The sequence below is a fragment of the Mustela putorius genome, unplaced genomic scaffold (genome assembly GCF_011764305.1).
Source record: "Mustela putorius furo isolate JIRA1106 unplaced genomic scaffold, ASM1176430v1.1 tig00000596_pilon_pilon_pilon, whole genome shotgun sequence".
Lineage (NCBI taxonomy): Eukaryota > Metazoa > Chordata > Mammalia > Carnivora > Mustelidae > Mustela > Mustela putorius.
The window spans coordinates 16,136,505-16,154,726 of NW_025421428.1; the positions used below are offsets into that span (position 1 = coordinate 16,136,505).

The 18,222-nt window shown below is 65.7% G+C and overlaps 4 protein-coding genes across 5 annotated transcripts; 1 reads left to right on the forward strand and 3 right to left on the reverse strand.

Moving 5' to 3' along the window:
* Positions 1 to 4: 4 nt before the first annotated feature.
* On the reverse strand, positions 5 to 1,804 carry LRRC26 (leucine rich repeat containing 26). The gene is made up of 2 exons (XM_004780782.3): positions 464 to 1,804; positions 5 to 375 (listed from the first exon to the last, which is right to left on the reverse strand). The coding sequence occupies exons 1-2, from the start codon at positions 1,680 to 1,682 to the stop codon at positions 89 to 91; spliced, it is 1,506 nt and encodes a 501-aa protein (XP_004780839.1). The 5' UTR covers positions 1,683 to 1,804; the 3' UTR covers positions 5 to 88.
* A 234-nt stretch (positions 1,805 to 2,038) lies between these two features.
* On the reverse strand, positions 2,039 to 3,610 carry TMEM210 (transmembrane protein 210). The gene is made up of 4 exons (XM_004780781.3): positions 3,029 to 3,610; positions 2,751 to 2,886; positions 2,518 to 2,547; positions 2,039 to 2,324 (listed from the first exon to the last, which is right to left on the reverse strand). The coding sequence occupies exons 1-4, from the start codon at positions 3,114 to 3,116 to the stop codon at positions 2,123 to 2,125; spliced, it is 456 nt and encodes a 151-aa protein (XP_004780838.1). The 5' UTR covers positions 3,117 to 3,610; the 3' UTR covers positions 2,039 to 2,122.
* Positions 3,611 to 4,851: 1,241 nt separating this feature from the next.
* Positions 4,852 to 15,928, reverse strand: ANAPC2 (anaphase promoting complex subunit 2). Of its 2 annotated transcripts, XM_004780797.3 has the most exons (13): positions 15,694 to 15,928; positions 14,868 to 15,490; positions 13,852 to 13,984; positions 12,705 to 12,879; positions 12,253 to 12,372; positions 11,744 to 11,861; positions 10,668 to 10,849; positions 10,179 to 10,320; positions 9,772 to 9,847; positions 9,480 to 9,683; positions 6,115 to 6,244; positions 5,700 to 5,935; positions 5,330 to 5,600 (listed from the first exon to the last, which is right to left on the reverse strand). In XM_004780797.3, the coding sequence occupies exons 1-13, from the start codon at positions 15,796 to 15,798 to the stop codon at positions 5,388 to 5,390; spliced, it is 2,457 nt and encodes an 818-aa protein (XP_004780854.1). In that variant the 5' UTR covers positions 15,799 to 15,928; the 3' UTR covers positions 5,330 to 5,387. The 2 variants fall into 2 exon arrangements, with proteins under 2 accessions (XP_044938718.1, XP_004780854.1); XM_045082783.1 differs by lacking the exon at positions 5,700 to 5,935 and having other exon boundaries at positions 4,852 to 5,600.
* Positions 15,915 to 17,440, forward strand: SSNA1 (SS nuclear autoantigen 1). The gene is made up of 3 exons (XM_045082790.1): positions 15,915 to 16,050; positions 16,509 to 16,708; positions 16,957 to 17,440. The coding sequence occupies exons 1-3, from the start codon at positions 15,999 to 16,001 to the stop codon at positions 17,059 to 17,061; spliced, it is 357 nt and encodes a 118-aa protein (XP_044938725.1). The 5' UTR covers positions 15,915 to 15,998; the 3' UTR covers positions 17,062 to 17,440.
* Positions 17,441 to 18,222: the final 782 nt, after the last annotated feature.

Genomic DNA, 18,222 nt, shown 5'->3' on the forward strand with positions numbered 1-18,222 from the left:
AAAATTTCTGTGTCGCTTGTTGACGCCTTCAGGGACCGAGAAGAAGGGCAGGGGACAGGGGGAAGATTCGAGAACAGCCAAGGCCCGCTCAGGCCCGAGCAGAGGCGGCGGGGGGCCCCGGGTCCCGGGCGCTGGGTCTCAGGCGGCTGAGGACACCCGCGCGGGAGCGCCGCGTGCGGCAGGCGGTGAGCGCGGAGCCCAGCGCCAGGCAGGCGGCGAGGCTGGCGAGGAAGGAGACGGGCCCGAGCACGTAGACCACGGCCAGGTCCCACGGGCCGAGAGGCTGCGAGCAGTGGCTGAAGGCGGCGTCCGTGAAGGCGGTCAAGGGGCTGAGCGACGGGCGCCCCGGTAACACGCAGAGCAGCGTCTCGGCCTCTGCGGGACACGGGCGCCGAGTCAGACGACGGCGGGGACTGTGGCCGCGAGTGCCGGCCCCCCTCCCCCGGTCGCGCCGGGGCCTCACCTGGCGCGGGCCGCGGGTGCCTGCGCAGCCAGGAGCAGAGCGGGCGCAGCGCGCAGCCGCAGGTCCAGGGGTTGCCGCGCAGGTGCAGCGCGTGGAGAGCGGGCAGGCCGGCCAGCAGGCCCGGCGCGAGCGCCGACAGCTGGTTGTCCCGCAGGCTGAGCGCGCGCAGCAGCGGGAGCGCGCCCAGCGCCGCGGGCTCCAGGCGCGCCAGCCGATTGCCTGCCAGCGACAGGGAGCGCAGCGCGCGCAGGGGCGAGAAGGTGCCGGGCGCCAGCGCCTCCAGCAAGTTGTCGCTGAGGTCGAGCTGCTGCAGCGCGCCCAAGCTCCAGAAGGCCCGCGCGTGCACCCAGCGCAGCCCGTTCTCGCGCAGGTCCAGGCGCAGCAGCGTGCCGGCGCCCACGAAGGCGCCGGGCGGCAGCGCGCGCACACGGTTGTGGTCCAGCAGCAGCGCGCGCACGCCCCGGCTCAGGCCCGAGGGCACGGCGGGCAGAGCGCGCCCCGAGCAATTGACCAGGCCGCCCGGCGCGCGCGCGCATGCCTCGGGGCAGTCCGGGGTGCCTGGGGTTCCCGAGGTGGCCGCCGCGGTGGACGACTCGGCCCAGACTGGCCACGGCGACAGCAGCAACAGCAGCATCGGCGGCGGCGGGCGCCGCGAGGGGAAGGCGGGCCTCGGCATGGGGCAGCGCGAGGAGCCCTCTGTCTGTGCGTCCGCGGAGCCAGCGGGTCTCCGCCGCGCCTGCACAAATACTAAATCTCCGGCCCGAGTGCCGGCAGTTCCTGTTCCAAGGCCAGTCCTGCACCTAGGGCGGGGGCGGGGCAGCCAGCCAGCGCCCTGCACCGCCAGCCACCTGTCCCGGAGCTGGGCTCCTCTTGGCTCTGTGCCAGCTGCAGCGCTGACAAGACGCCTTGCCCTCCTGCCCTGGGGTCCCCACCACCCTGTGCCCCGCTGAGGCCTGGGCCACTGGACGACACCCACACCCACCAAACTCATTGATGCCACACGTGGAATGGGACCCCGTGAGCCCTGCTGCTCTCCCCAGTCCCTGCCCATTTCCTGCCCAGCCAAGCGACCCCAGCACACACAGTGCTGCCCACCCCCAGTATAGGGATGGTCCCATCCCCATAGTGGATGACTGGTGGGGTCATGAGCACAGGAAGGGGGCTGGAGCCCAGGGGATAGCTGGAGGGTGGACGGGGTACGAGGCAGGAGGACAGTCATGTCTGCCCCACTGGCTAAGAACTGGCTTAGAACCTCAAGGAGACAGCTTGGGTAGGGCACAGGCACCTGGCCAAGTTCTCCTGTCGAACACTGCTCCCTCTGGAGTCCTCGAAGTTGCACATCCTGTCCTGAGGTTCCCGGTGTGGGGGTGGGGCGGACAGGGGCCCCCGGAGGCGGCGGTGTGCTAGCTTCACAGGACACAGCAGCAGGAAGATGGGGAGGAGCTATGCCGAGGCCAAGGCAAGGAGAGGTTGAAATACCAGGGCTGTGCTTCCCTGCGCTGGAGGGTGGACAGTGGGTGCCTTGTGCAGGCCCTGGGCACCCTTCCCCATCCGGGGTGCAGGAGATGACCCGGGTGTATGCAAACCCCTCCCCACCGTGACACGGCTGTGCACTCGATACTGTTTAATTCCCCTCCCCCAGGCTGCCTGCAGCCCTGCTCAGGTTGGGGGGGCGAGAGGGGGCGGCTCCTCTACTACAGTCACGTTTGGGGACATGGGGTCCATGGGGACGGTCATGAGGCCTTGCTCCTCCAGGGGTGGCATCATAGAGACCTCCAGGTCAGGGTCCATGACGTGAGGCCCCACTTGCACGGTGTGTAGATCCATGCGATCTTCCTGGACCCCGTAATGCCCCACCAACCTGCACGACAGGGGCCGGGCCAGGCTGGCAGCAGGCAGCCACCATCACAGGCTTCCCAGGGCAGTCCTGGGCCTCCTGTCAGTGCTCCTTCATGCTCCCGAAGCACGGGACACGCCTCCCGCCCCCCCCCCCACCTGGGGGCAGGAAGCAGGAGCCGGGCTCACCTGTGGGGTCCTCCCCTGAGGTCACTCACCTGCTGTTCATGTGTCTGGGGCATGGTTCACTGGAGGGACAAAGGGAGGAGTGAACCCTGGAACAGTGGGGCTGGCCTCCAGGAGCCCGCAAGTATGTCCCCACCTCTCCACAACCTGGCCTGGGAAATGGCGTCCCCCAGCTCCTGGTGACATCCCTCCCAGGGCCAGACGCCCCTCCCCCAGCACAGTCCTGTGGCCTTCACCCACCATCCCGGCCCCGGGGCTCATGCACCTCTTGGCTTTCATGACACCAACTGCCACAATGACGAGGGCACAGAAGCAGCTGGCGCCGATGCCCGCCAGCACCACGAGCAGGGCGATGAGGGCCTCGCGGCTGAGGCCGAGGCTGCACTCGCAGTACGTCCCAGCTGCAGAGACAGGGCCCATGCGGCCGAGGGGCCCTCGTCACCCGCCGGTGGAGGACCCCCAGGGCCGCCCCTCGCCCTGGCGGCCACCGGAAGGCTGCGGGAGGGGCCCTCGCAGGGACAGGGCTGGGGGCAGGAGAGGCACCTGCAGCAGGGTTGAGCAAAACGGACAAACATATCCGGCCAAGGGGGCTGCCAACCAGGCAGGAGTCAGGCTGGGGACAGGGGGCCATGTCCAGCCCCCAGCCCCACCACACACCTCTGGACGGAACCCATCGGAAGGCGCTGACCTCACAGTGGGGCTCTGAAGCGGAGCGGGTGGGGGCAGGGCCTCAGCGGGCGCGTCACTTGTGCTTGGGGGCCGGAGTGGAGGAGTCTTGGGCAGGCTGCCCTGGGGTGGGGCAGGTAGGGTGGACAGGGGCCTGGGAGCCACTTCAGAGTGCCCTGCTGGACCCAGGACCAAGGCAAGGATGGAGCTGCCCTGGCCTTGGGGATGGTGCTTCTTGGGGGAGGGGAGGACACCCATGCCCAGGCCCCAGGAAAGCAGAGACAGTGACCTGGAACACCTGTGGGGGGAGGGGAGGGCCTGGTTCTGTCTCAGGATCCCCACAGGCTGGGACAAGCAGGGATAGAGGGGGACACCTGTGCTCACTGCCCTCCCTCACACTGGCTGTCCTGAGGAGGATCTCGCCTACACCCCACCAGTGCTCAGGTCCAGGGGAACCTCCGGGGCCCTTCCACCCCCCAGGGAGATGGGGGGCACTGCCCACAGGTTTTCCCAGAACCACCTCCCCTGGGGGCAGCTGGCTCGGAGGTGGTGCATCTTCTGTCAAGCGGCCAAGCGCTGCCCGAAGGGCCCACCTGCAGGCTGTGGCATCTTCAGAGTTAATCCCAGCCGCTCCCCTGGCCTCCTGCACCCCTCCCTCTTCCCCTAAGGACTTGGCCAAGCAAACCACCCAGGCAGCAGGAGGAACTGCCCCCCTCAAACGGCTGATCCCACAGGGTACCACGGGCAGGGATGCAGAGGGGCCCCAGCTGACCCCTGCCCACCGGGGACCTCCCTGATTCCTGACACAAGTGACCCCTCCTAGGGGAGCGGTCAGGGACCAGCCAGCAGTTTCTGGCACACCTGTGTACCTGTTAATGCTGTAACCCAAGACAGAGCTTTTTAACCACATTCGTCCACAAACCATGTCCAAAGGCACAGGAAGCAGAAGCGCTGCGCCCAGGAGTGGACACCGCCCCCTGCCAGGCCAGTCTAGCAGGTTTGCACCCTGGTTAGGACGACAAAGGTACACTCCGCCCCGCGCCAGGTGGCCTTCCGTGTGGAGGGAATGGCCGGTGTCAGAGGCTCCAGGGCACCCACCCAGAATTTGGAGGAAACAGGGAAGCCCCTTCTTCTAAGTGACCACAGCACAGCAGCCTTGGTGGCGTGCAGAGACCAAAGGAGGGAGGCACTGCCTGCTAAGACTACATGCCTAGTTTCCACCACTTTGTCCTCCAAACCTATGGCAAACACAATGCTCTGGGGTAAGAAGGGGAAGTCCCAGAAGAGGGTCGACCTCAGGACCCCTGTGCAACAGGCCCAGGAGGAGAGGTGGTGTAGGCACCGGAAGACAGCTGGGGGGGACCCCAAGGGTGTGCAGGGGCAGCAGGCATGGCTCCAGGCCTGGAAGTGCACCCTGGGCAGGCAGGAGCAGGAGGGTGGAGACTCCTTCCCAGGGGCCTGTCGCCTGGGAGGTCAGCGGCCCCCAGCTAGAGCGGAGCTCCCAGCACTGGAGGCCGCGGCACTAGCCCGGGTGGGGCCAACACCCTTCCCCACCTTCTGGGACCTCTGGGGCAGGGGCAGTGGTAGGTCCCCCGAAACCCCTTGGACAGGCCCCCCCCCTGTGTTCTGGACACAATGGGCCTCCCAAATGCACTAGAGGCTGGACTCACAGAAGTCTTCCCCTGTTCTAACCACGTGTCTGAGGGCACAGAAACGAACTTTATTGTGAACCACAAACAGCCAGCCCCTCCTGCTGGAGACCTGAGGAGATGCCCAGCTGCCTGTCCATCTCACGCGTTCCAATGGCGTCCATGCATCCCAGCAACACCCCTGGACCTTCAGGCCAGGAAAAGGGCTGGGGACCCAAGGGCTCCTTCCAAAGGCCAGAGTGCAGCTCGGGGCTGGAACCCTCCAGTGTGAGCTCCCGCCTGAGCTTTGAGCTCAGAGGTGAGCTGTCACCAGCTGGTGTGGCCTAGGAACCCTTGTGTGCTGGGGCTCTGGGTCTGGAGCCCAACCCAGGGGTACAGGCCAGGATGGGGGCCTGGCCACCCGTGTGTTTCCCCTCGCCTGCTCCCAGGGAGCCAGGTCCTGCGAAACGGGGGTGGAGAGGTCTGTCTGGAGGAAGAGCCTGGACCACAGGATCGTGATGGGCCCACAAAGCCACCAGGACAGGGAGAGGACAGAGAACCATCTGCTTTACTCCGCGCTGCGAGGGCCTGGGCAGGCCCGGGGGGTATCAGCTGCAGCTCTTGGGCAGGCGGTAGACACCAGCCGAGTAGACGAGCTGCTGGTCGCGCACCTTCTTCTGCAGGAAGCCCTGCAGCTCCTGCAGGTCGATCTCGGCCAGCGCAGGCCCCGTGACCACAAACATGCGCAGCATGCTGTAGATGCGCTCCAGCGAGAGGCTCTCCAGGTTGGTCAGCATGGCCTGGATGTACGTCCAGAAGAGCTGTGCAGACAGACGCCCGCTGGCTGTCAGGCCCCCCCGAACCCTGCCTATCCAGACGGCCGCCCCCCACCACAGCCGCCCCCAGCCCCCCAGCCGCACCAGCAGCTCCTCCTCCTTCTGGTCAGCCTGGGAGGCCATGCCCGAGTCGCTCTCCTCATCACTGTCGATGAGCACCAAGCTGTCCCGGTCCTGCGGCCGCTCCTCCTCCACGACGGAGAAGGTCCCGGCTGGCTCCTCCCGCAACACGCCCTGCTGCAGCCACACTGACATCCGCCGCCGTAGCAGCGCCACGGGCATCTTGACTACCTTGCTCAGCTCGTCCAGGGTCCAGCTGGCTGCGCGGGGAAGCCGGGGCCACTGCACCCACGGGGCAAGGCCGAGCTTCCCCGCCCTCCACCCCTGCTACGTGGGCCCCATCCGGCTTCCCAGAGGTCAGTAGGTGCTTAGCAGGTGGGTGGCACAGGCCCCCAGGGAGGCATGGCGGGGGCAGGCTGGCTAGAAGTCAGGGGCTCACCTTGGTCCTGGAAGTACAGCAAGACCACCGCCTGCACAGGAGTCACGGCCACAGACAGGGTGCGGTCGGCCAGCTCCACGTCCATGGTCACCAGGCCCAGGGTGTGCTTCCAGCTGAGGGTCCGCATGGCCTGGGGAGGACCGGAGTTAGCATGGGCGGCCCGGCGGAGCCCCGTGGAACCGTGAGGGAAGGGCTCCCTGACCTGTCCCTACCAGGCCGTCAGCAGCAGCAGCAGGAGGGGACAGGGCTCTGGCTCCCACTCCCACCTGCTCCCCGGCTTGCCTAACACTGAGCACGGGAGGGGCAGCGAGCACTGCAGATAGATCTGTCTCCGAGAAACATGTCCGCATCCTGACCCCTTCCCCCGAGTGTGACCTGAGCTGGCGAGGGGGTCATCGCAGGTGGGGCCAGTGACACGAGGTCATCTGAAGTACAAGGGGCCCCAATGGAACATGACCAGCATCCCCTGGGGGGGGGGGCAGTGTGATGACGGAGGCAGAGGCCACAAGGACACAGCCACACGCCGAGACTCCAAGTAAGGCCTGCAAAGCACCCCCTCAATGCCCAGACTGCCCTGAAGGAACGTGGGAAGGAAAGCCATGCCGAGGAGCCGTCGAACGGGAGGACGTGCGACCCCACCACACGGTGGCCGAGGCCCGTTTGCACAGGCCAGGCTGAGGGAAGCGTGGGAGGGCGGCCTCGTGGTGGCCGCAAACCTGCTCCGTGTAGGAGATGGAGCCCAGAGGGCACCAGAGACCCGCGCTCTGACCCCGGAGCCCACTGACAGCTGCAGAAGAGCCCGGACAGAGACAGGCTGGCAGGAAGGGGGTGCGTGACGGGGCACGGGGCCCCAGAGAATCAGGCAACAGCCTGCACGGAAGGAGGGGAGCCTCCTGGCTCCTGAGGCCGGCTCTGTGCGCACGTGGGAGGTGTAGAGCCCTGGCCGGCAGGCTAGGAACACAGCCATGAGGTCACCCAAGTTCTTCTACTGGCTTTTGACTGACTTGGGGCTTGTGACCCCTTCCTTCCTTCAGAAGTCTTCCTCTTGGAATGCAATCGGCCCAAACCTTCCCAGATGCCCTTTGGAAGCACCAACTCCCCGTCCGCTCTCCCAAGTTCGCAGCTAGAACGGAGCCCTGCCCAGAATGGGCTGCACCATCGTGCTCTCCCCCAATTCAGATGATACTCAACACTGGATCTTGGGGTTGCTGTGAGCTTGGAGTCGGTGCTGGAAAGGTAAGGACTCTACAGACCTTGCTTGAATGTGTTTTGCACGGAGAAAGGACACGAGTTTCAGGGAGGCTGGAGAGTGGAGCGTTGTATGTTGTGTCCCTCAACAAGATGCTGCAGTCCTACCCGCAGTGAGCTCATTCTGACAGAGCGGCCCTGACCCTACACGGCTGGTGCCCTCTAAGGAGGAATCTGGACAGAGAGAGACGTGGGGAGAATGCCACGTCACAACGCAGGCAGAAGCTGACGGATGTGGCCACAAGCCACGGGACGCCTGGAGCCACCAGAAGCTGGAAGAGGCAGGAAAGAAGCCTCCCCTGGAGCCTCTGGAGAGAGAACAGCCCCACGACCAACCACTTGATTTTGGACTTTTAGCTGCCCCAGACCTGAGACAATAAATTTGCACTGTCTTAAGCTCTGTTTGTGGTGCTTTGTTTCAGTAGCCCCAGGACACTGACACAGCCACTCTGGGCCAAGTGCTAAGAGTCTCTCAACAACCCCTCAGCTCTAAAGGGGGAGACAAGAGCGAACCCCACTTTGCAGAGAGAAAACGGGAGAAGCCCCAGCTTGCCCAAGTCACAACCAGCAGAGCCACGGACAGGCTCTCTGGCTCCAAGGGACCTTAGAGCCACCACTCCAGCCCACAGTGGGGCAGATGCGAGGCCCAGCAGCAGAAGGCACGGCTAAGGGTACTCTGTGGCTGCCGGGCCACCCACACGTGTCCAGCATGATCCTCGGGCCAAGAGTTCAGTTGGTGGGAGGCAGAGACACTGTGGCCACAGGGCTGACCTGCAACATGGCCCTGCGGCCCGCCCCCGCCCCCCCAGTATCCAGCTGCTCTTAAGGACAAGCAGGCTGCAACATGGCCATCAGTCAGGTACGTCAGGCCTGAGCAGAAGGACATGGCTGAGCCCTCCTGGGACCCACGGCAAGACCCTGGCCGGAGGTCGTGGGGCCGCTCCCGGCAGCAGCTCCTTGCCAACAAGGCAGCCAGAAGGGGCAGGGAGAAGGCGGCGGCACAAGCTGTCCTCAACCAGGGAGAGTTGGGGTGCACTGTGGGCAGGCTCTGGACTGAGCACCTCACCATAGTCCGCAGCAGAAACCATGGGGTGCTCCAGTGGCCCAGCGGGAGCTGGTGAGAGCCACACAGACCCTCGCAGCCTTGTGCAGTGCTGCCCCGAATGCGGCCCCACCCCCGTTTGGCCTCCCCACTCCAGAACCTCCTGCCCTGCTCCTGCCCTTGACGGTCTCTGGATGGGAACCCTCCTCCCTCCAGGACTAGCTTCCTTGGCCTAGAACGTGGAGAACCCACATCTCTCCCACTACCCGGCTCTGCTGTCCTCTCCCAGCTCCTCCGTCCCCCCGCCGACTGGTCTCCCTCCCAGGGCTCTGTCCTGAGGGCTGATGGTCCGTCTCCGGAGTGTTCCAGATGCCCCTAGGGCTCCAGCCCTGCTCCCCAGACACCTACTGTGTCCTCTGCTCGGGAGCCCAGGGGCCCCTCACAACTCAGACCAAGTGCCCCAGAACCTGTTTTACCAGTCCCCAGAAACCTACGACAGGCACCCTAGCCCCCCACTCTCTCTAGACACGGGTCCACCTGCCACCTGCACTCCCAAGCCTGAACCACCCCACACGGCCTGCAGCGCACCCCTCTCTCCTCCTGCCCCATCCTAGGCCCTCAGGGCCCCAAGAGCAGACAGCACCATCCTGGTCCTCCAGCGCCCTGGGGCCTGGGAAGGCAGCTTCTAGGGAAGCAAGCTAGATGGTGGCAGGGACAGAGCAGGGTCCTGGAAGTCAAATCCCTCACGGGTAACTGGAGAAGTCCCGGACGCAGACAGAGGTCCCTGACTCTCCCCGGGATGACCCCGGCACCCCGGCCACTGGTTCAGAGACACCAGAGGGTAGACAGCGGAAGAGGAAGCCCAGAAGGGTGGGAAGGCAGGGCCACGCAGCCCCTGTCAGTACAGGGTGGGGAGGCCCCCGCGCGCACAGGTGCGTGGGTCCCGGAGGGAGCAGGACAGGCAGGGGGCCCCGGAGAGGACCGCAGGGAGGGGCCGCACCCAGCTGCTGCTGCACAGCGGGGCTGGAAGGGTCACTTGCCCCCGGTTCCCGACCCAGGGAGGTGTGCACAGTACCTTCAGCTTCTCATACTTCTTGCAGTAAACCTCAAGGGCCTCCCGGATGTCCTCGGGGACCTCCAGCTTCTCGTCCTTGAAGGGCGGCCAGAACTCGCTGGACAGGATGACGGCATAGACCCCGAAAGGCGGCTGTTCCTCTGCGGGACGCTTCTCATCCTCCTCACGGATGTTGGCATTAATGCGACGGGAATCTGCCATGTCCTGGGGGAAGAGGGGGGGGGTCTCAGAGGCCCCAGGACTGGGCTGGGGGTGAGGCTGGCCCAGCGGACTGGGAGCCCCAGAAGCCCACCTTCAGCATGACCTCGCAGAAGTGCATCGGGGCCTCCCCAAACCGCAGCTTCAGCAGCTCCACGTTGCGGATCTCCCTGAAAAGATGCACCTCTGGGGGTCTGCGGTGTGTCCCCCACCCGGAGATGCTGCACAGGCAGTCCCCCCTGGGGTGCAAGGGCACCCCCAGGCCAGGAGGAGAGGGGGAAGTGCAGGTGCTACCATCGAGACCCTGGGCGTGCTCCATCCCAGCGGAGACCTGGGGGTCCCCGGGCACCCGGCTCCCCAAGCTCCTAGGCCGCGCCCTCCCCCCCCCACCGCCGCCAGCCTCCAGGACCGTGGCTGAGCACAGGCCCGTCCTTGCTTGGCAGCACGAGGCAGCTTCCTTCCGGAGCAGGGCAGCTGCCCAGCGGCCACCGCAAGCCTCACCGCTCGGGACTGAAGCTGAACTGGTGCAGGAGGCGGTCGGCCAGCAGCGAGCGGTACTCGTTGATGAAGAGGTCCTTGCTGCCGTAGATACTGACCAGAAGGCTGATGATGTCCGAGGAGCGCCGCTTGGAGCTGGACTTGCCTGCACGGCACGGGGGTGGCGGCAGGGGGAGCACTGAGGAAGTACCATCCGCACCCAGGCGGGGCCCACCCCACCCAGCCCGCGAGGTCCACGCTCAGATCCCAGGGTGGGGCGGGCTGGTGGTGCGCACGCCGCCTATGAATCTGTTTTCCAAGCAGCTGGGACGGGGACACAGGCCGCTGTCGGTCCGCTCAGGCCCGCGGAAGCACCCTGGGCAAGGGGCTGGTTTAGGCGGGGACAGCGGATGCCCTCAAGCCTCAGGGCTCATGAGGACACAAGACCAGAGCGTCTGCCTTACTGGAGCCTCCCCTGTGACCCAGAGCCGGGCAGGGCTGGCGGGCACTGACCTGGATCAGCATCCACGGGGTCGGGGACCCAGTCCTCTGGCTCGCCAGAGTCATCCTCGCTGTCCTGACCGGTCTCCAGGCTCGCTGGATCCGTCTTGGACAGCTCAACAGCCAAGTCTCCTGTCCCGTCGGAGTCCCCCGTCAGCCCAGCCACAATCTGCCGCACTGTGTCCTCCCGCGTCCTGTCGAACGTGCGTGCTGCTGGCCCTCTCAGCGCCTGTCCCAGCTCACCGCGCTGGCCCGTACCACCTCACCTCCCCCGTGGCAGCTGCATCCATTAGCCACACGCTTCAGGTAAGTCTACCAAACTGCGTCCGGAAAGGTAGTAACGATAGCGGACGTGACTGAAATAAAGACCCCCGTTTTCTGGGAACACCAAGAACTGAAACAGTAAGACCAAACCAGGGTGCCGGGGGGCTCAGTCGTTAAGGCCTGCCTTCGGCTCAGGTCACCATCCTGGAGTCCTGGGATGGAGCCTGGCGGTGGGCTCCCTGCTCAGCAGGGCTCGGCTTCTCCCTCTCCGTCTCCCCCGCCCCACTGCTGGTGCATGCACTTTCCCTCCTTCTCTTTCAAAATAAATAAAATCATTAAAGAAAGACAGAAACAAGACCAAGCCCTTCGCACCGAGACCCCGGAGCTTCTACCTCCCCAAGGTGTTTCCAGGCAGCTGGGCCACGGCACCCGCTCAGACACGCTCTCGAGCAGCCCACCCAACAGCCCCTGCTGCTCACTGCAGGCGAGGCTGAGCCCAGGATCCCCCCTCCTCCTCAGCCTGGGGGCCTGGCCAGCCCGGCAAAGCTGAGCTGGGGCCTCTCTGTGCTGGGAGGAGGGGCAGGGACAGAGGGCAGGGTGCACAGCCGGGCCGCAATGTCTGCGCACTGGGCGACAGCTACAGTGGCAGGCACCAGCAACAGGAAGGGCCCTGGCTTCGACCTTGTGACCCAACAGGAAGGACAGAGTGTCCCTGGTGTCCTGGGGGCCACCAAGACCTAGGGGGAACTTGGCTGTACACACGGAGCTAGGAGACAAGGGCTTCATGTCGGAGCCGCTCCCCAGGGCCTGTCTGCGACATTCACCTCAGGTAGCGGCGAACAGGCTCGCAGGCCACCTCCAGGATGACCATGGACGGGTCCAGCACACGCAGGGCCTTGATGGCCGATATGTAGAGGGTGATGATGTCGCACGTGTTCACGCCTACGGCCAGGAGGGAGGACGGTCGTCCGCGCAGCACCCGGAGCGCTGGCCCGACAGCATGCAGGTGCACCCCAACCAGGTGGGCTTCCAGCTGCCCCTGTGACCTCACTCCCCAGGGTACCAGCGTGACATGCGGGAAGCGGCCCCCTTCTCCCCCAACTCTTGGCGGCTTTCCTCAGAACGTCCCTGGATCCCAAACCCCCTCCCTGGGTGGCCTGTTCTGTGGGGATCATGCACCCCCTCTGCCCGCAGGCCACAGCCCGCCCTCCCTGTGACTCCTTCGAGGGAGGACCAAGCCGAGCACCCCGGCTCTCCCAAGGACTGCACAAACCCACTCCCTACACATCCCCTGGCGCAGGGAGGCCAGACCCTTGGGTTGCAGCTTCGGCACCTGGATGGAGGAGACGTGTCTCCAGGGCAGCCTTGAGGGACAGGAGCAGCTGCTGCCTCTGGTCAGTTCTCTCCAGGCAGTACTTGAGGTCCTCGACGGCTGGCCGGGAGTCCGGGAAGTCTGCAGAAGCGCGCCAGGCCTTGCATACACGCGCCAGCACGCACGCACTGTGCACGCAAGTGAGGACGCAAGTGGGCAGGGCCCCAAGGCTGAGCAGCCGGACCTCCACTCAGCAACACTGCGGGACACCTGCTAGGGGATCCAGGTCACCCCTGCACCCTCCTAAGCCCACAACCCCCCATGGTGCAGAAGAACAGCGCAGGGGCATGAAGCTGGAAGGAGGAGCGTGGACACCCAGAAGCACTGTCCGCTGCCCCGTCACCCCTGCCCTGACCCTGAACTGGGGCAGCCCACGCTGACGGTGGGGGCTCCTCCAGCGCCCAGGGGCCGACCTCGGATGATGCTGAAGAGTTCCTCGATACGCAGGCTGGCGTAGATCCGGTAGAAGAACCGCTGCACGTGGCAGCGCCAGCGGCGCAGTGTGTTGCCGGCTTCCGGAGACGCAGGTCGGGCTGGGCCATCCTGCAGGAACACCTTGCCCAGCCAGCCCACCACCCTCTCAATCCACTGTTGGAAGAGCACAGGGATGGAGAGGTAAGGAGCTGAGCCCAAGCCTGACCAGCAGTGACCGGGAGAGGCCGCACAGCTAGCTAGCCACCCTGCAGCCAGTCCTGGGGCGTCCCTAAGGCCGCCTGCTACGCAGTAGGACACATCAGCAGGATAATGGGCCCAAAGGGGCGCCCAGGCCTCCTCTCACTGTGCCCCACACTTTCAGAACATCAGTGCCCAGTCATCTCTGGCAACAGTGGCTCTGACGCAGGGCACGGAGAGCGTGCTCACCTGACTCAATGGACAGACACCGCCTGGGGACCATGTACACAACTAGCCACGTGCACACAAGCCTAAGGACCCTTCTGAGCACATGGGCACTTGGCAACATGGCCACGTGGACTCCAGAATGCATATGTTCCCCCCCAAGTACCAAGTGGTTCTCTGGATGTCCTGCCACTGGGGGAAACCCAGGTGTCCCAGCCAGGCCTCCGGGCTCACGCCCATCAGAGACCACGGCTGCAAGGGCACTGGCTCTGATTCCCCATCACGGCTGGTCTGTGTTCTCAGGAGACAGTGGAAGAGGATAGGCAAAAAAAAAAAAAAAAAAAGCAGCAGGCTGGACAGTCCCCTGTGGTGGGACCCGGCACCTCCACAACTCTGCGGCAGCCAGAGCAGAGCCTCAGACCATGTCCCTGACAGCATGGATGCCCTGAGAGCTGTCACCGGCACACCCCAGACCTTGGCACTGCCTCTAGCCAAGGAATTCCGCACAGACCTCACTGCACACGTAACAGGCTCTCTCTTGCTGTCATCAGGGCAGAATGGGAAGGGTCAGCATTCACCCAGCACCAAGACAGCTTCACCCACCAACCAGGCCCTAGTTCACCCAAGTCTCCATACTTCCTCTGCTTCTAAAACCAGGGGTCGGGTCTGCCAGAAACCTTGTCTACAACCTCCGAGGGAAAGGGCCCGTGGGGCTGTCCTTACCTTGTGGAACTCACGCAGAAAGGAGCGCTCATACTCGCCCCGGCATCGGTCCTCCATCCTCTCCTTGGTCACCTGGTGCAGGGTGCTGGTCACAGCCTCGGCACTGACCCGCTCCAACAGACTGAGCCTGTGCCTGGAGGAGAGTCCTGCCTGTGGGGCACGCAGACCACACTCCTTTCCCCCCTGGTGCCCTCAGTAACAACCTTCCAGAAAAGCTGCTGGGAGGGCAGAGCCCTGCCCGTGCCAGCTGACTTCTCTGCCCAGGCTGAGACACCGGCCTTCCCCTTGTGAGCAGTGGGTGTGGTTCTCAGGGCCAAAGCCTCAACTCCTCAACACGGCTCTGGAACTGCAGGTAAATGTGCCCCATGGACGCAGCCATCCCCAGTCTGGCCTTTTGCTGCAGACCCTGGTCAGCAAGGGCAGTGGCACTCAAGAGGACGAAGCACGGCGCTGTGCGTCCTTCATCTGGGACGAACCCAGCAGAAGCCACACGGGGCCTCCCTGCCCCTACTGGCAACTGGACCACCCCTCCCTACTCGCTGTCTGCTGCTGCCTCACTTGAGAAGACAAGACCGTTACAAACCACCACGAGGGACGAAAGGCCCACAGGTCAGAACGCGGCTTTAACGACAACGTCCCTTCCACTTTAAAAGGCTGGAAAGGCCATCCGCTTGCCCAGCATGTTGGCCTAATCCCCAGCTTGTACTGGAAAGAACAAACCAGCAAGCCGACTGTTGGCAATTAGAGGGAAAACAGAGGCCATCCCTTTCCTGGAGAACCTACGCAAGGCGCAGCAGACATCTGTGTGGCCCAGGGCACGTGGAATCACGTAGGCGCTCAGGGCACGCAGAGCGTGAAACCTGGCGCCGGTGTGAGCAGCAGAGACACACCTGTGTCCGGGACAGGACGCACAGGCTCCCAGCACAGAGATCCCGGGGACCCTGCCTGGGCCACGGCCAGCCAGCCGGACCCAGGGCGGTAAGTGAGTCTGGAAGAACAGAGGCTCGAGTACTCACAGGACCTGGCTGAGCTGGTGAAACTGCTCCAGCGCCTGGCGGCACCAGCACCGCTGCTTGTCACTGCCGCAGCCGGCGCACAGCGGGCTCTGCAGAAGCCGGTAGTACCGCCGCCGCGCGTACCTGCTGTCCAGGTCCCCCTCCAGCTCGGGGTCCGTGCCCCCCTCCCCCTTCCTCTTGCTCTGCATGTACACTCTCAGAAAACGGCCGTAGAGGCGCTGGATCATGTCCTGAAAGGTCCTGGGAGTGGAAAAGAACAGGACGCCGCGCAGCGTGGTGTGGACCTTTTCCCGCAGCCCCTGAGCGCCGGCGCCCATCAGCAAGCCCAGGCGCGTCCACTTCTCCAGGAGCTCCAGACTGCGCAGGTAGGGGTCCAGCCGGCTCTCCAAGAGGCCGAAGGCGTCCAGAAGCAGCAGAAGGCACTGGGGCTCGTCTGCGCAGTTCTCGCGCTGGGAGATGGTGTTCCAGAACTCCAGGGCGATGTTGGCCTGCAGGTCGTTCTGCAGCACCTCCACGAACCACTCCTCCAGGACCGAATGCAGCCCGTGGCCCCGCAAGACCTCCACCGCCGCCCGCAGCTCCTCCTCCTTGGGCGGCACCGCTCCGCTGGTCCGGGAGGACGCCTGGAGAGCACAAGGCCGTGAGGACGGGACGCAGGGGTGGGGGTGGGAAGGGCGGAGACAGGCGGGAACCCGCGGGGAAGGCGCGGAGCGCAGGGGGAGCTGCGGCCGACGCAGGGGAAGGGCTGCCCGGGGCGCCTAACGGACCCCTGGCTGGACGTCCCGGGAACCCCGCGCGGGCCCGCTGCCCTCTTCCGGGGCCTCACCAGCCCCAGAGCGGCGGGCGGCACCAGCCCGGTGCTCACGGTGTTCCAGGCCACCAGCAGCTCCTCTGCAGGCCCGGGGTCGCCGTCGCATCCCGCCGCCGCCATCTGTGCGCCCACCCGCTTCCCGGAGCCGACAGGCGCGGCGCGCGGCGATGACGCACACGGGAGGCGCGCGGCGCTGACGTAGCGGAGGGCGCGCGGTCGGAAGGCCGCGCGCAGGCGCAGGCGCAGGCGCAGGCGCGAGCGGGGGCGGGGGCGGTAGCGGCGGTTGGAGGGTCGCGGCGGCGGCGGCGGCGGCGGCGACCATGACCCAGCAGGGCGCGGCGCTGCAGAATTACAACAACGAGCTGGTCAAGTGTGAGCGGCCGCGCCGCGGGGTGCGCCGGGCGGGCTGGGAGGGCGCGGGGCTGGCCGGCCTGCAGGCCCAGGCGGCGGCGGGCCCGCCGTGCGGGGCCCAGGCGGGTGCACGGCCCGTGCGTGGGGGTCTCGGCTCGGACGGCGCCGGAGGCCGTGCGGGGCCACAGCCGCCGGGCCGCGCCGCAGCCGCAGGGCGCCAGGTGTGTGCGCGGCGAGCGCGGGCACGCACGGCTGGAGCGCGCTCTGCCTCCCAGGGGCGCGCCGGCGGGTCTGTGCGGGGCGTCCCCTGACCCCGGGACCGCTGGGAGGTGGGACCCCGGCCAGTCCTGGGCCCTGCAGCGCGCTGCCCTGCTGGCAGGCGGTGGGCTCCAGAGGGGGGCGGCAGCTGCCGTCCCGCTTCCTGCGCGGGGTCCCAGCGCCTGCCCCCCGGCCGCCCCCGGCCGCCCCCGGCCCCGCAGGCATCGAGGAGCTGTGCCAGAAGCGCGAGGAGCTGTGCCGGCAGATCCAGCAGGAGGAGGACGAGAAGCAGCGGCTGCAGAACGAGGTGAGGCAGCTGACGGAGAAGCTCGCTCGGGTCAATGAGAACCTGGCGCGCAAGATCGCCTCCCGCAACGAGTTCGACCGGACCATCGCGGAGACCGAGGCCGCCTACCTCAAGGTGGGGTTCCTGGCCCCCCGGGGGTGGCGGGCGGGGGCCGGGGAGCTGCCTGCCGGCGGCGGGACCTAACCTAGCCTGGCTTCCCAGGCGTGAGGAAGGGGCTTTGGGCTAGTCTCCGAGGCAACAGGGGCTTGCTGGCCCTGCCCAACTCTCCTGCTCCCTCTCGTGCTTCTGACCCACCGGCGGGTGCTGGTGTGGCCGGAGCTTCCTGACGGGTGGAACCGGGGTAAGCGTCACCGTGTTTCCAGATCCTGGAGAGCTCGCAGACTCTGCTCAGCGTCCTGAAGAGGGAAGCTGGGAACCTGACCAAGGCCACAGCCTCCGAGCAGAAGAGCGGTGGCAAGGACAGCTGACCAGACGCAGGCGGTCGACAGGTTGGCCTCCAGCACTCTGTCTCGACTCCACGACTGCCTCCTTTCAGTCTTCCCGGTAGCAGGAGACCATTGCCAAGCTCCACCCGCCCCAGGTGGCGAGGACAGCCCACCAGCTGGAGTCCTGGCCCTGGGCCCACGCAGGATTCGGGGAGGGCAGGCTCTGGGTCACTTCTGCTCAGGGCCTGGGGTCCCCACACCCACCTGTGCTGCCAGAAAGGCCTTGCCTCCCTAGTCTCAGCACCATGGCCACGCACTCACCTTGGTGCCCAGGCCAGGGGAATGGGCGGGGGCCCTCCATCTTGGGGTTTGCTATGGTAGCCTGTGACTGTCAGTAAACACTGTGTTTGTAAAAGTTGGACTACTGCCTGCGGCCTATGTTTTGAGTGTAGGGCTGCCCGGTACACCCAGAATCAATAGGAGCCACTGTCCAGCTGTGGCACGGCTCGTCTTTGAGAGGGAAAGCCCAGAGCGGCTGTTCCTGTAACAAGCCCTATTGGCTTTGAAGGCAGACTTGAGCATCTCCTGTGACCTTGTCACCCACCCTTTCTCCTGACCAGGGCTGCTAGCCCCTTTCCCCCAACTCCACTTAACCTACCTTATTTTCCAGGGGGTGATCTGCCTGTTGGTCCTGGTCTGTGCCATGCCCTCTTACCAGCACAAGGCCTGGCTCAGGGAGATGCCCTCTCAGCACAGGCCCTCCAGACAGGGCTGTGCCCCAGCTCCAGGATTCTGAACTTCGCTCAGCCCAGTGACTCTTCTTCCCAACAGAGAAGATCACACCAAGCACGTCCACTTCCAGCCTTACACGTTGCCTGGGGCCCAGCCCTCCATCCCGAGTCCCCTCTGGGACCATCTTTGCTGCCTGTCAGCCCCTGTGGGGGGTCCCTGCGGCTGCTGCCTCCAGGGGCCAGGCAGGTTTGGGAAGCACATATTGTTTGAGAGGGTCTGGGAAAGCCTGGGCCCACCCCACCCAGAAGAACACACTAAGAACACTGTCCTTCCCAAGCTGGCCCACGCAGCGTTTCTTATGGGCTTCACTCTCCCGGAGGGACCCCCTTGTGTTCAGTGTCTGGACCCTAGAGAGCCCCAGCTCCCGGCCATAGCTGAGCGTGCGGTTCTGCCTCCCTGACTACCGCTCGC

Excerpts from the sequence above, each read along its gene's own strand:
- SSNA1 (XM_045082790.1), top strand. The coding sequence starts at position 15,999 with ATGACCCAGCAGGGCGCGGCGCTGCAGAATTACAACAACGAGCTGGTC. Across the intron at positions 16,051-16,508 it reads CAACAACGAGCTGGTCAAGT|GCATCGAGGAGCTGTGCCAG; the intron begins GTGAGCGGCCGC and ends CCGGCCCCGCAG. Across the intron at positions 16,709-16,956 it reads CCGAGGCCGCCTACCTCAAG|ATCCTGGAGAGCTCGCAGAC; the intron begins GTGGGGTTCCTG and ends CCGTGTTTCCAG.
- TMEM210 (XM_004780781.3), bottom strand. The coding sequence starts at position 3,116 with ATGGCCCCCTGTCCCCAGCCTGACTCCTGCCTGGTTGGCAGCCCCCTT. Across the intron at positions 2,887-3,028 it reads TTTGCTCAACCCTGCTGCAG|CTGGGACGTACTGCGAGTGC; the intron begins GTGCCTCTCCTG and ends CTGTCTCTGCAG. Across the intron at positions 2,325-2,517 it reads CCCAGACACATGAACAGCAG|GTTGGTGGGGCATTACGGGG; the intron begins GTGAGTGACCTC and ends CCTGTCGTGCAG.
- ANAPC2 (XM_045082783.1), bottom strand. The coding sequence starts at position 15,798 with ATGGCGGCGGCGGGATGCGACGGCGACCCCGGGCCTGCAGAGGAGCTG. Across the intron at positions 15,491-15,693 it reads CGCCCGCCGCTCTGGGGCTG|GCGTCCTCCCGGACCAGCGG; the intron begins GTGAGGCCCCGG and ends TGTGCTCTCCAG. Across the intron at positions 13,985-14,867 it reads CACCAGCTCAGCCAGGTCCT|GCACAGGCTCAGTCTGTTGG; the intron begins GTGAGTACTCGA and ends ACTCTCCTCCAG.
- LRRC26 (XM_004780782.3), bottom strand. The coding sequence starts at position 1,682 with ATGACTGTCCTCCTGCCTCGTACCCCGTCCACCCTCCAGCTATCCCCT. Across the intron at positions 376-463 it reads GCACCCGCGGCCCGCGCCAG|AGGCCGAGACGCTGCTCTGC; the intron begins GTGAGGCCCCGG and ends CGTGTCCCGCAG.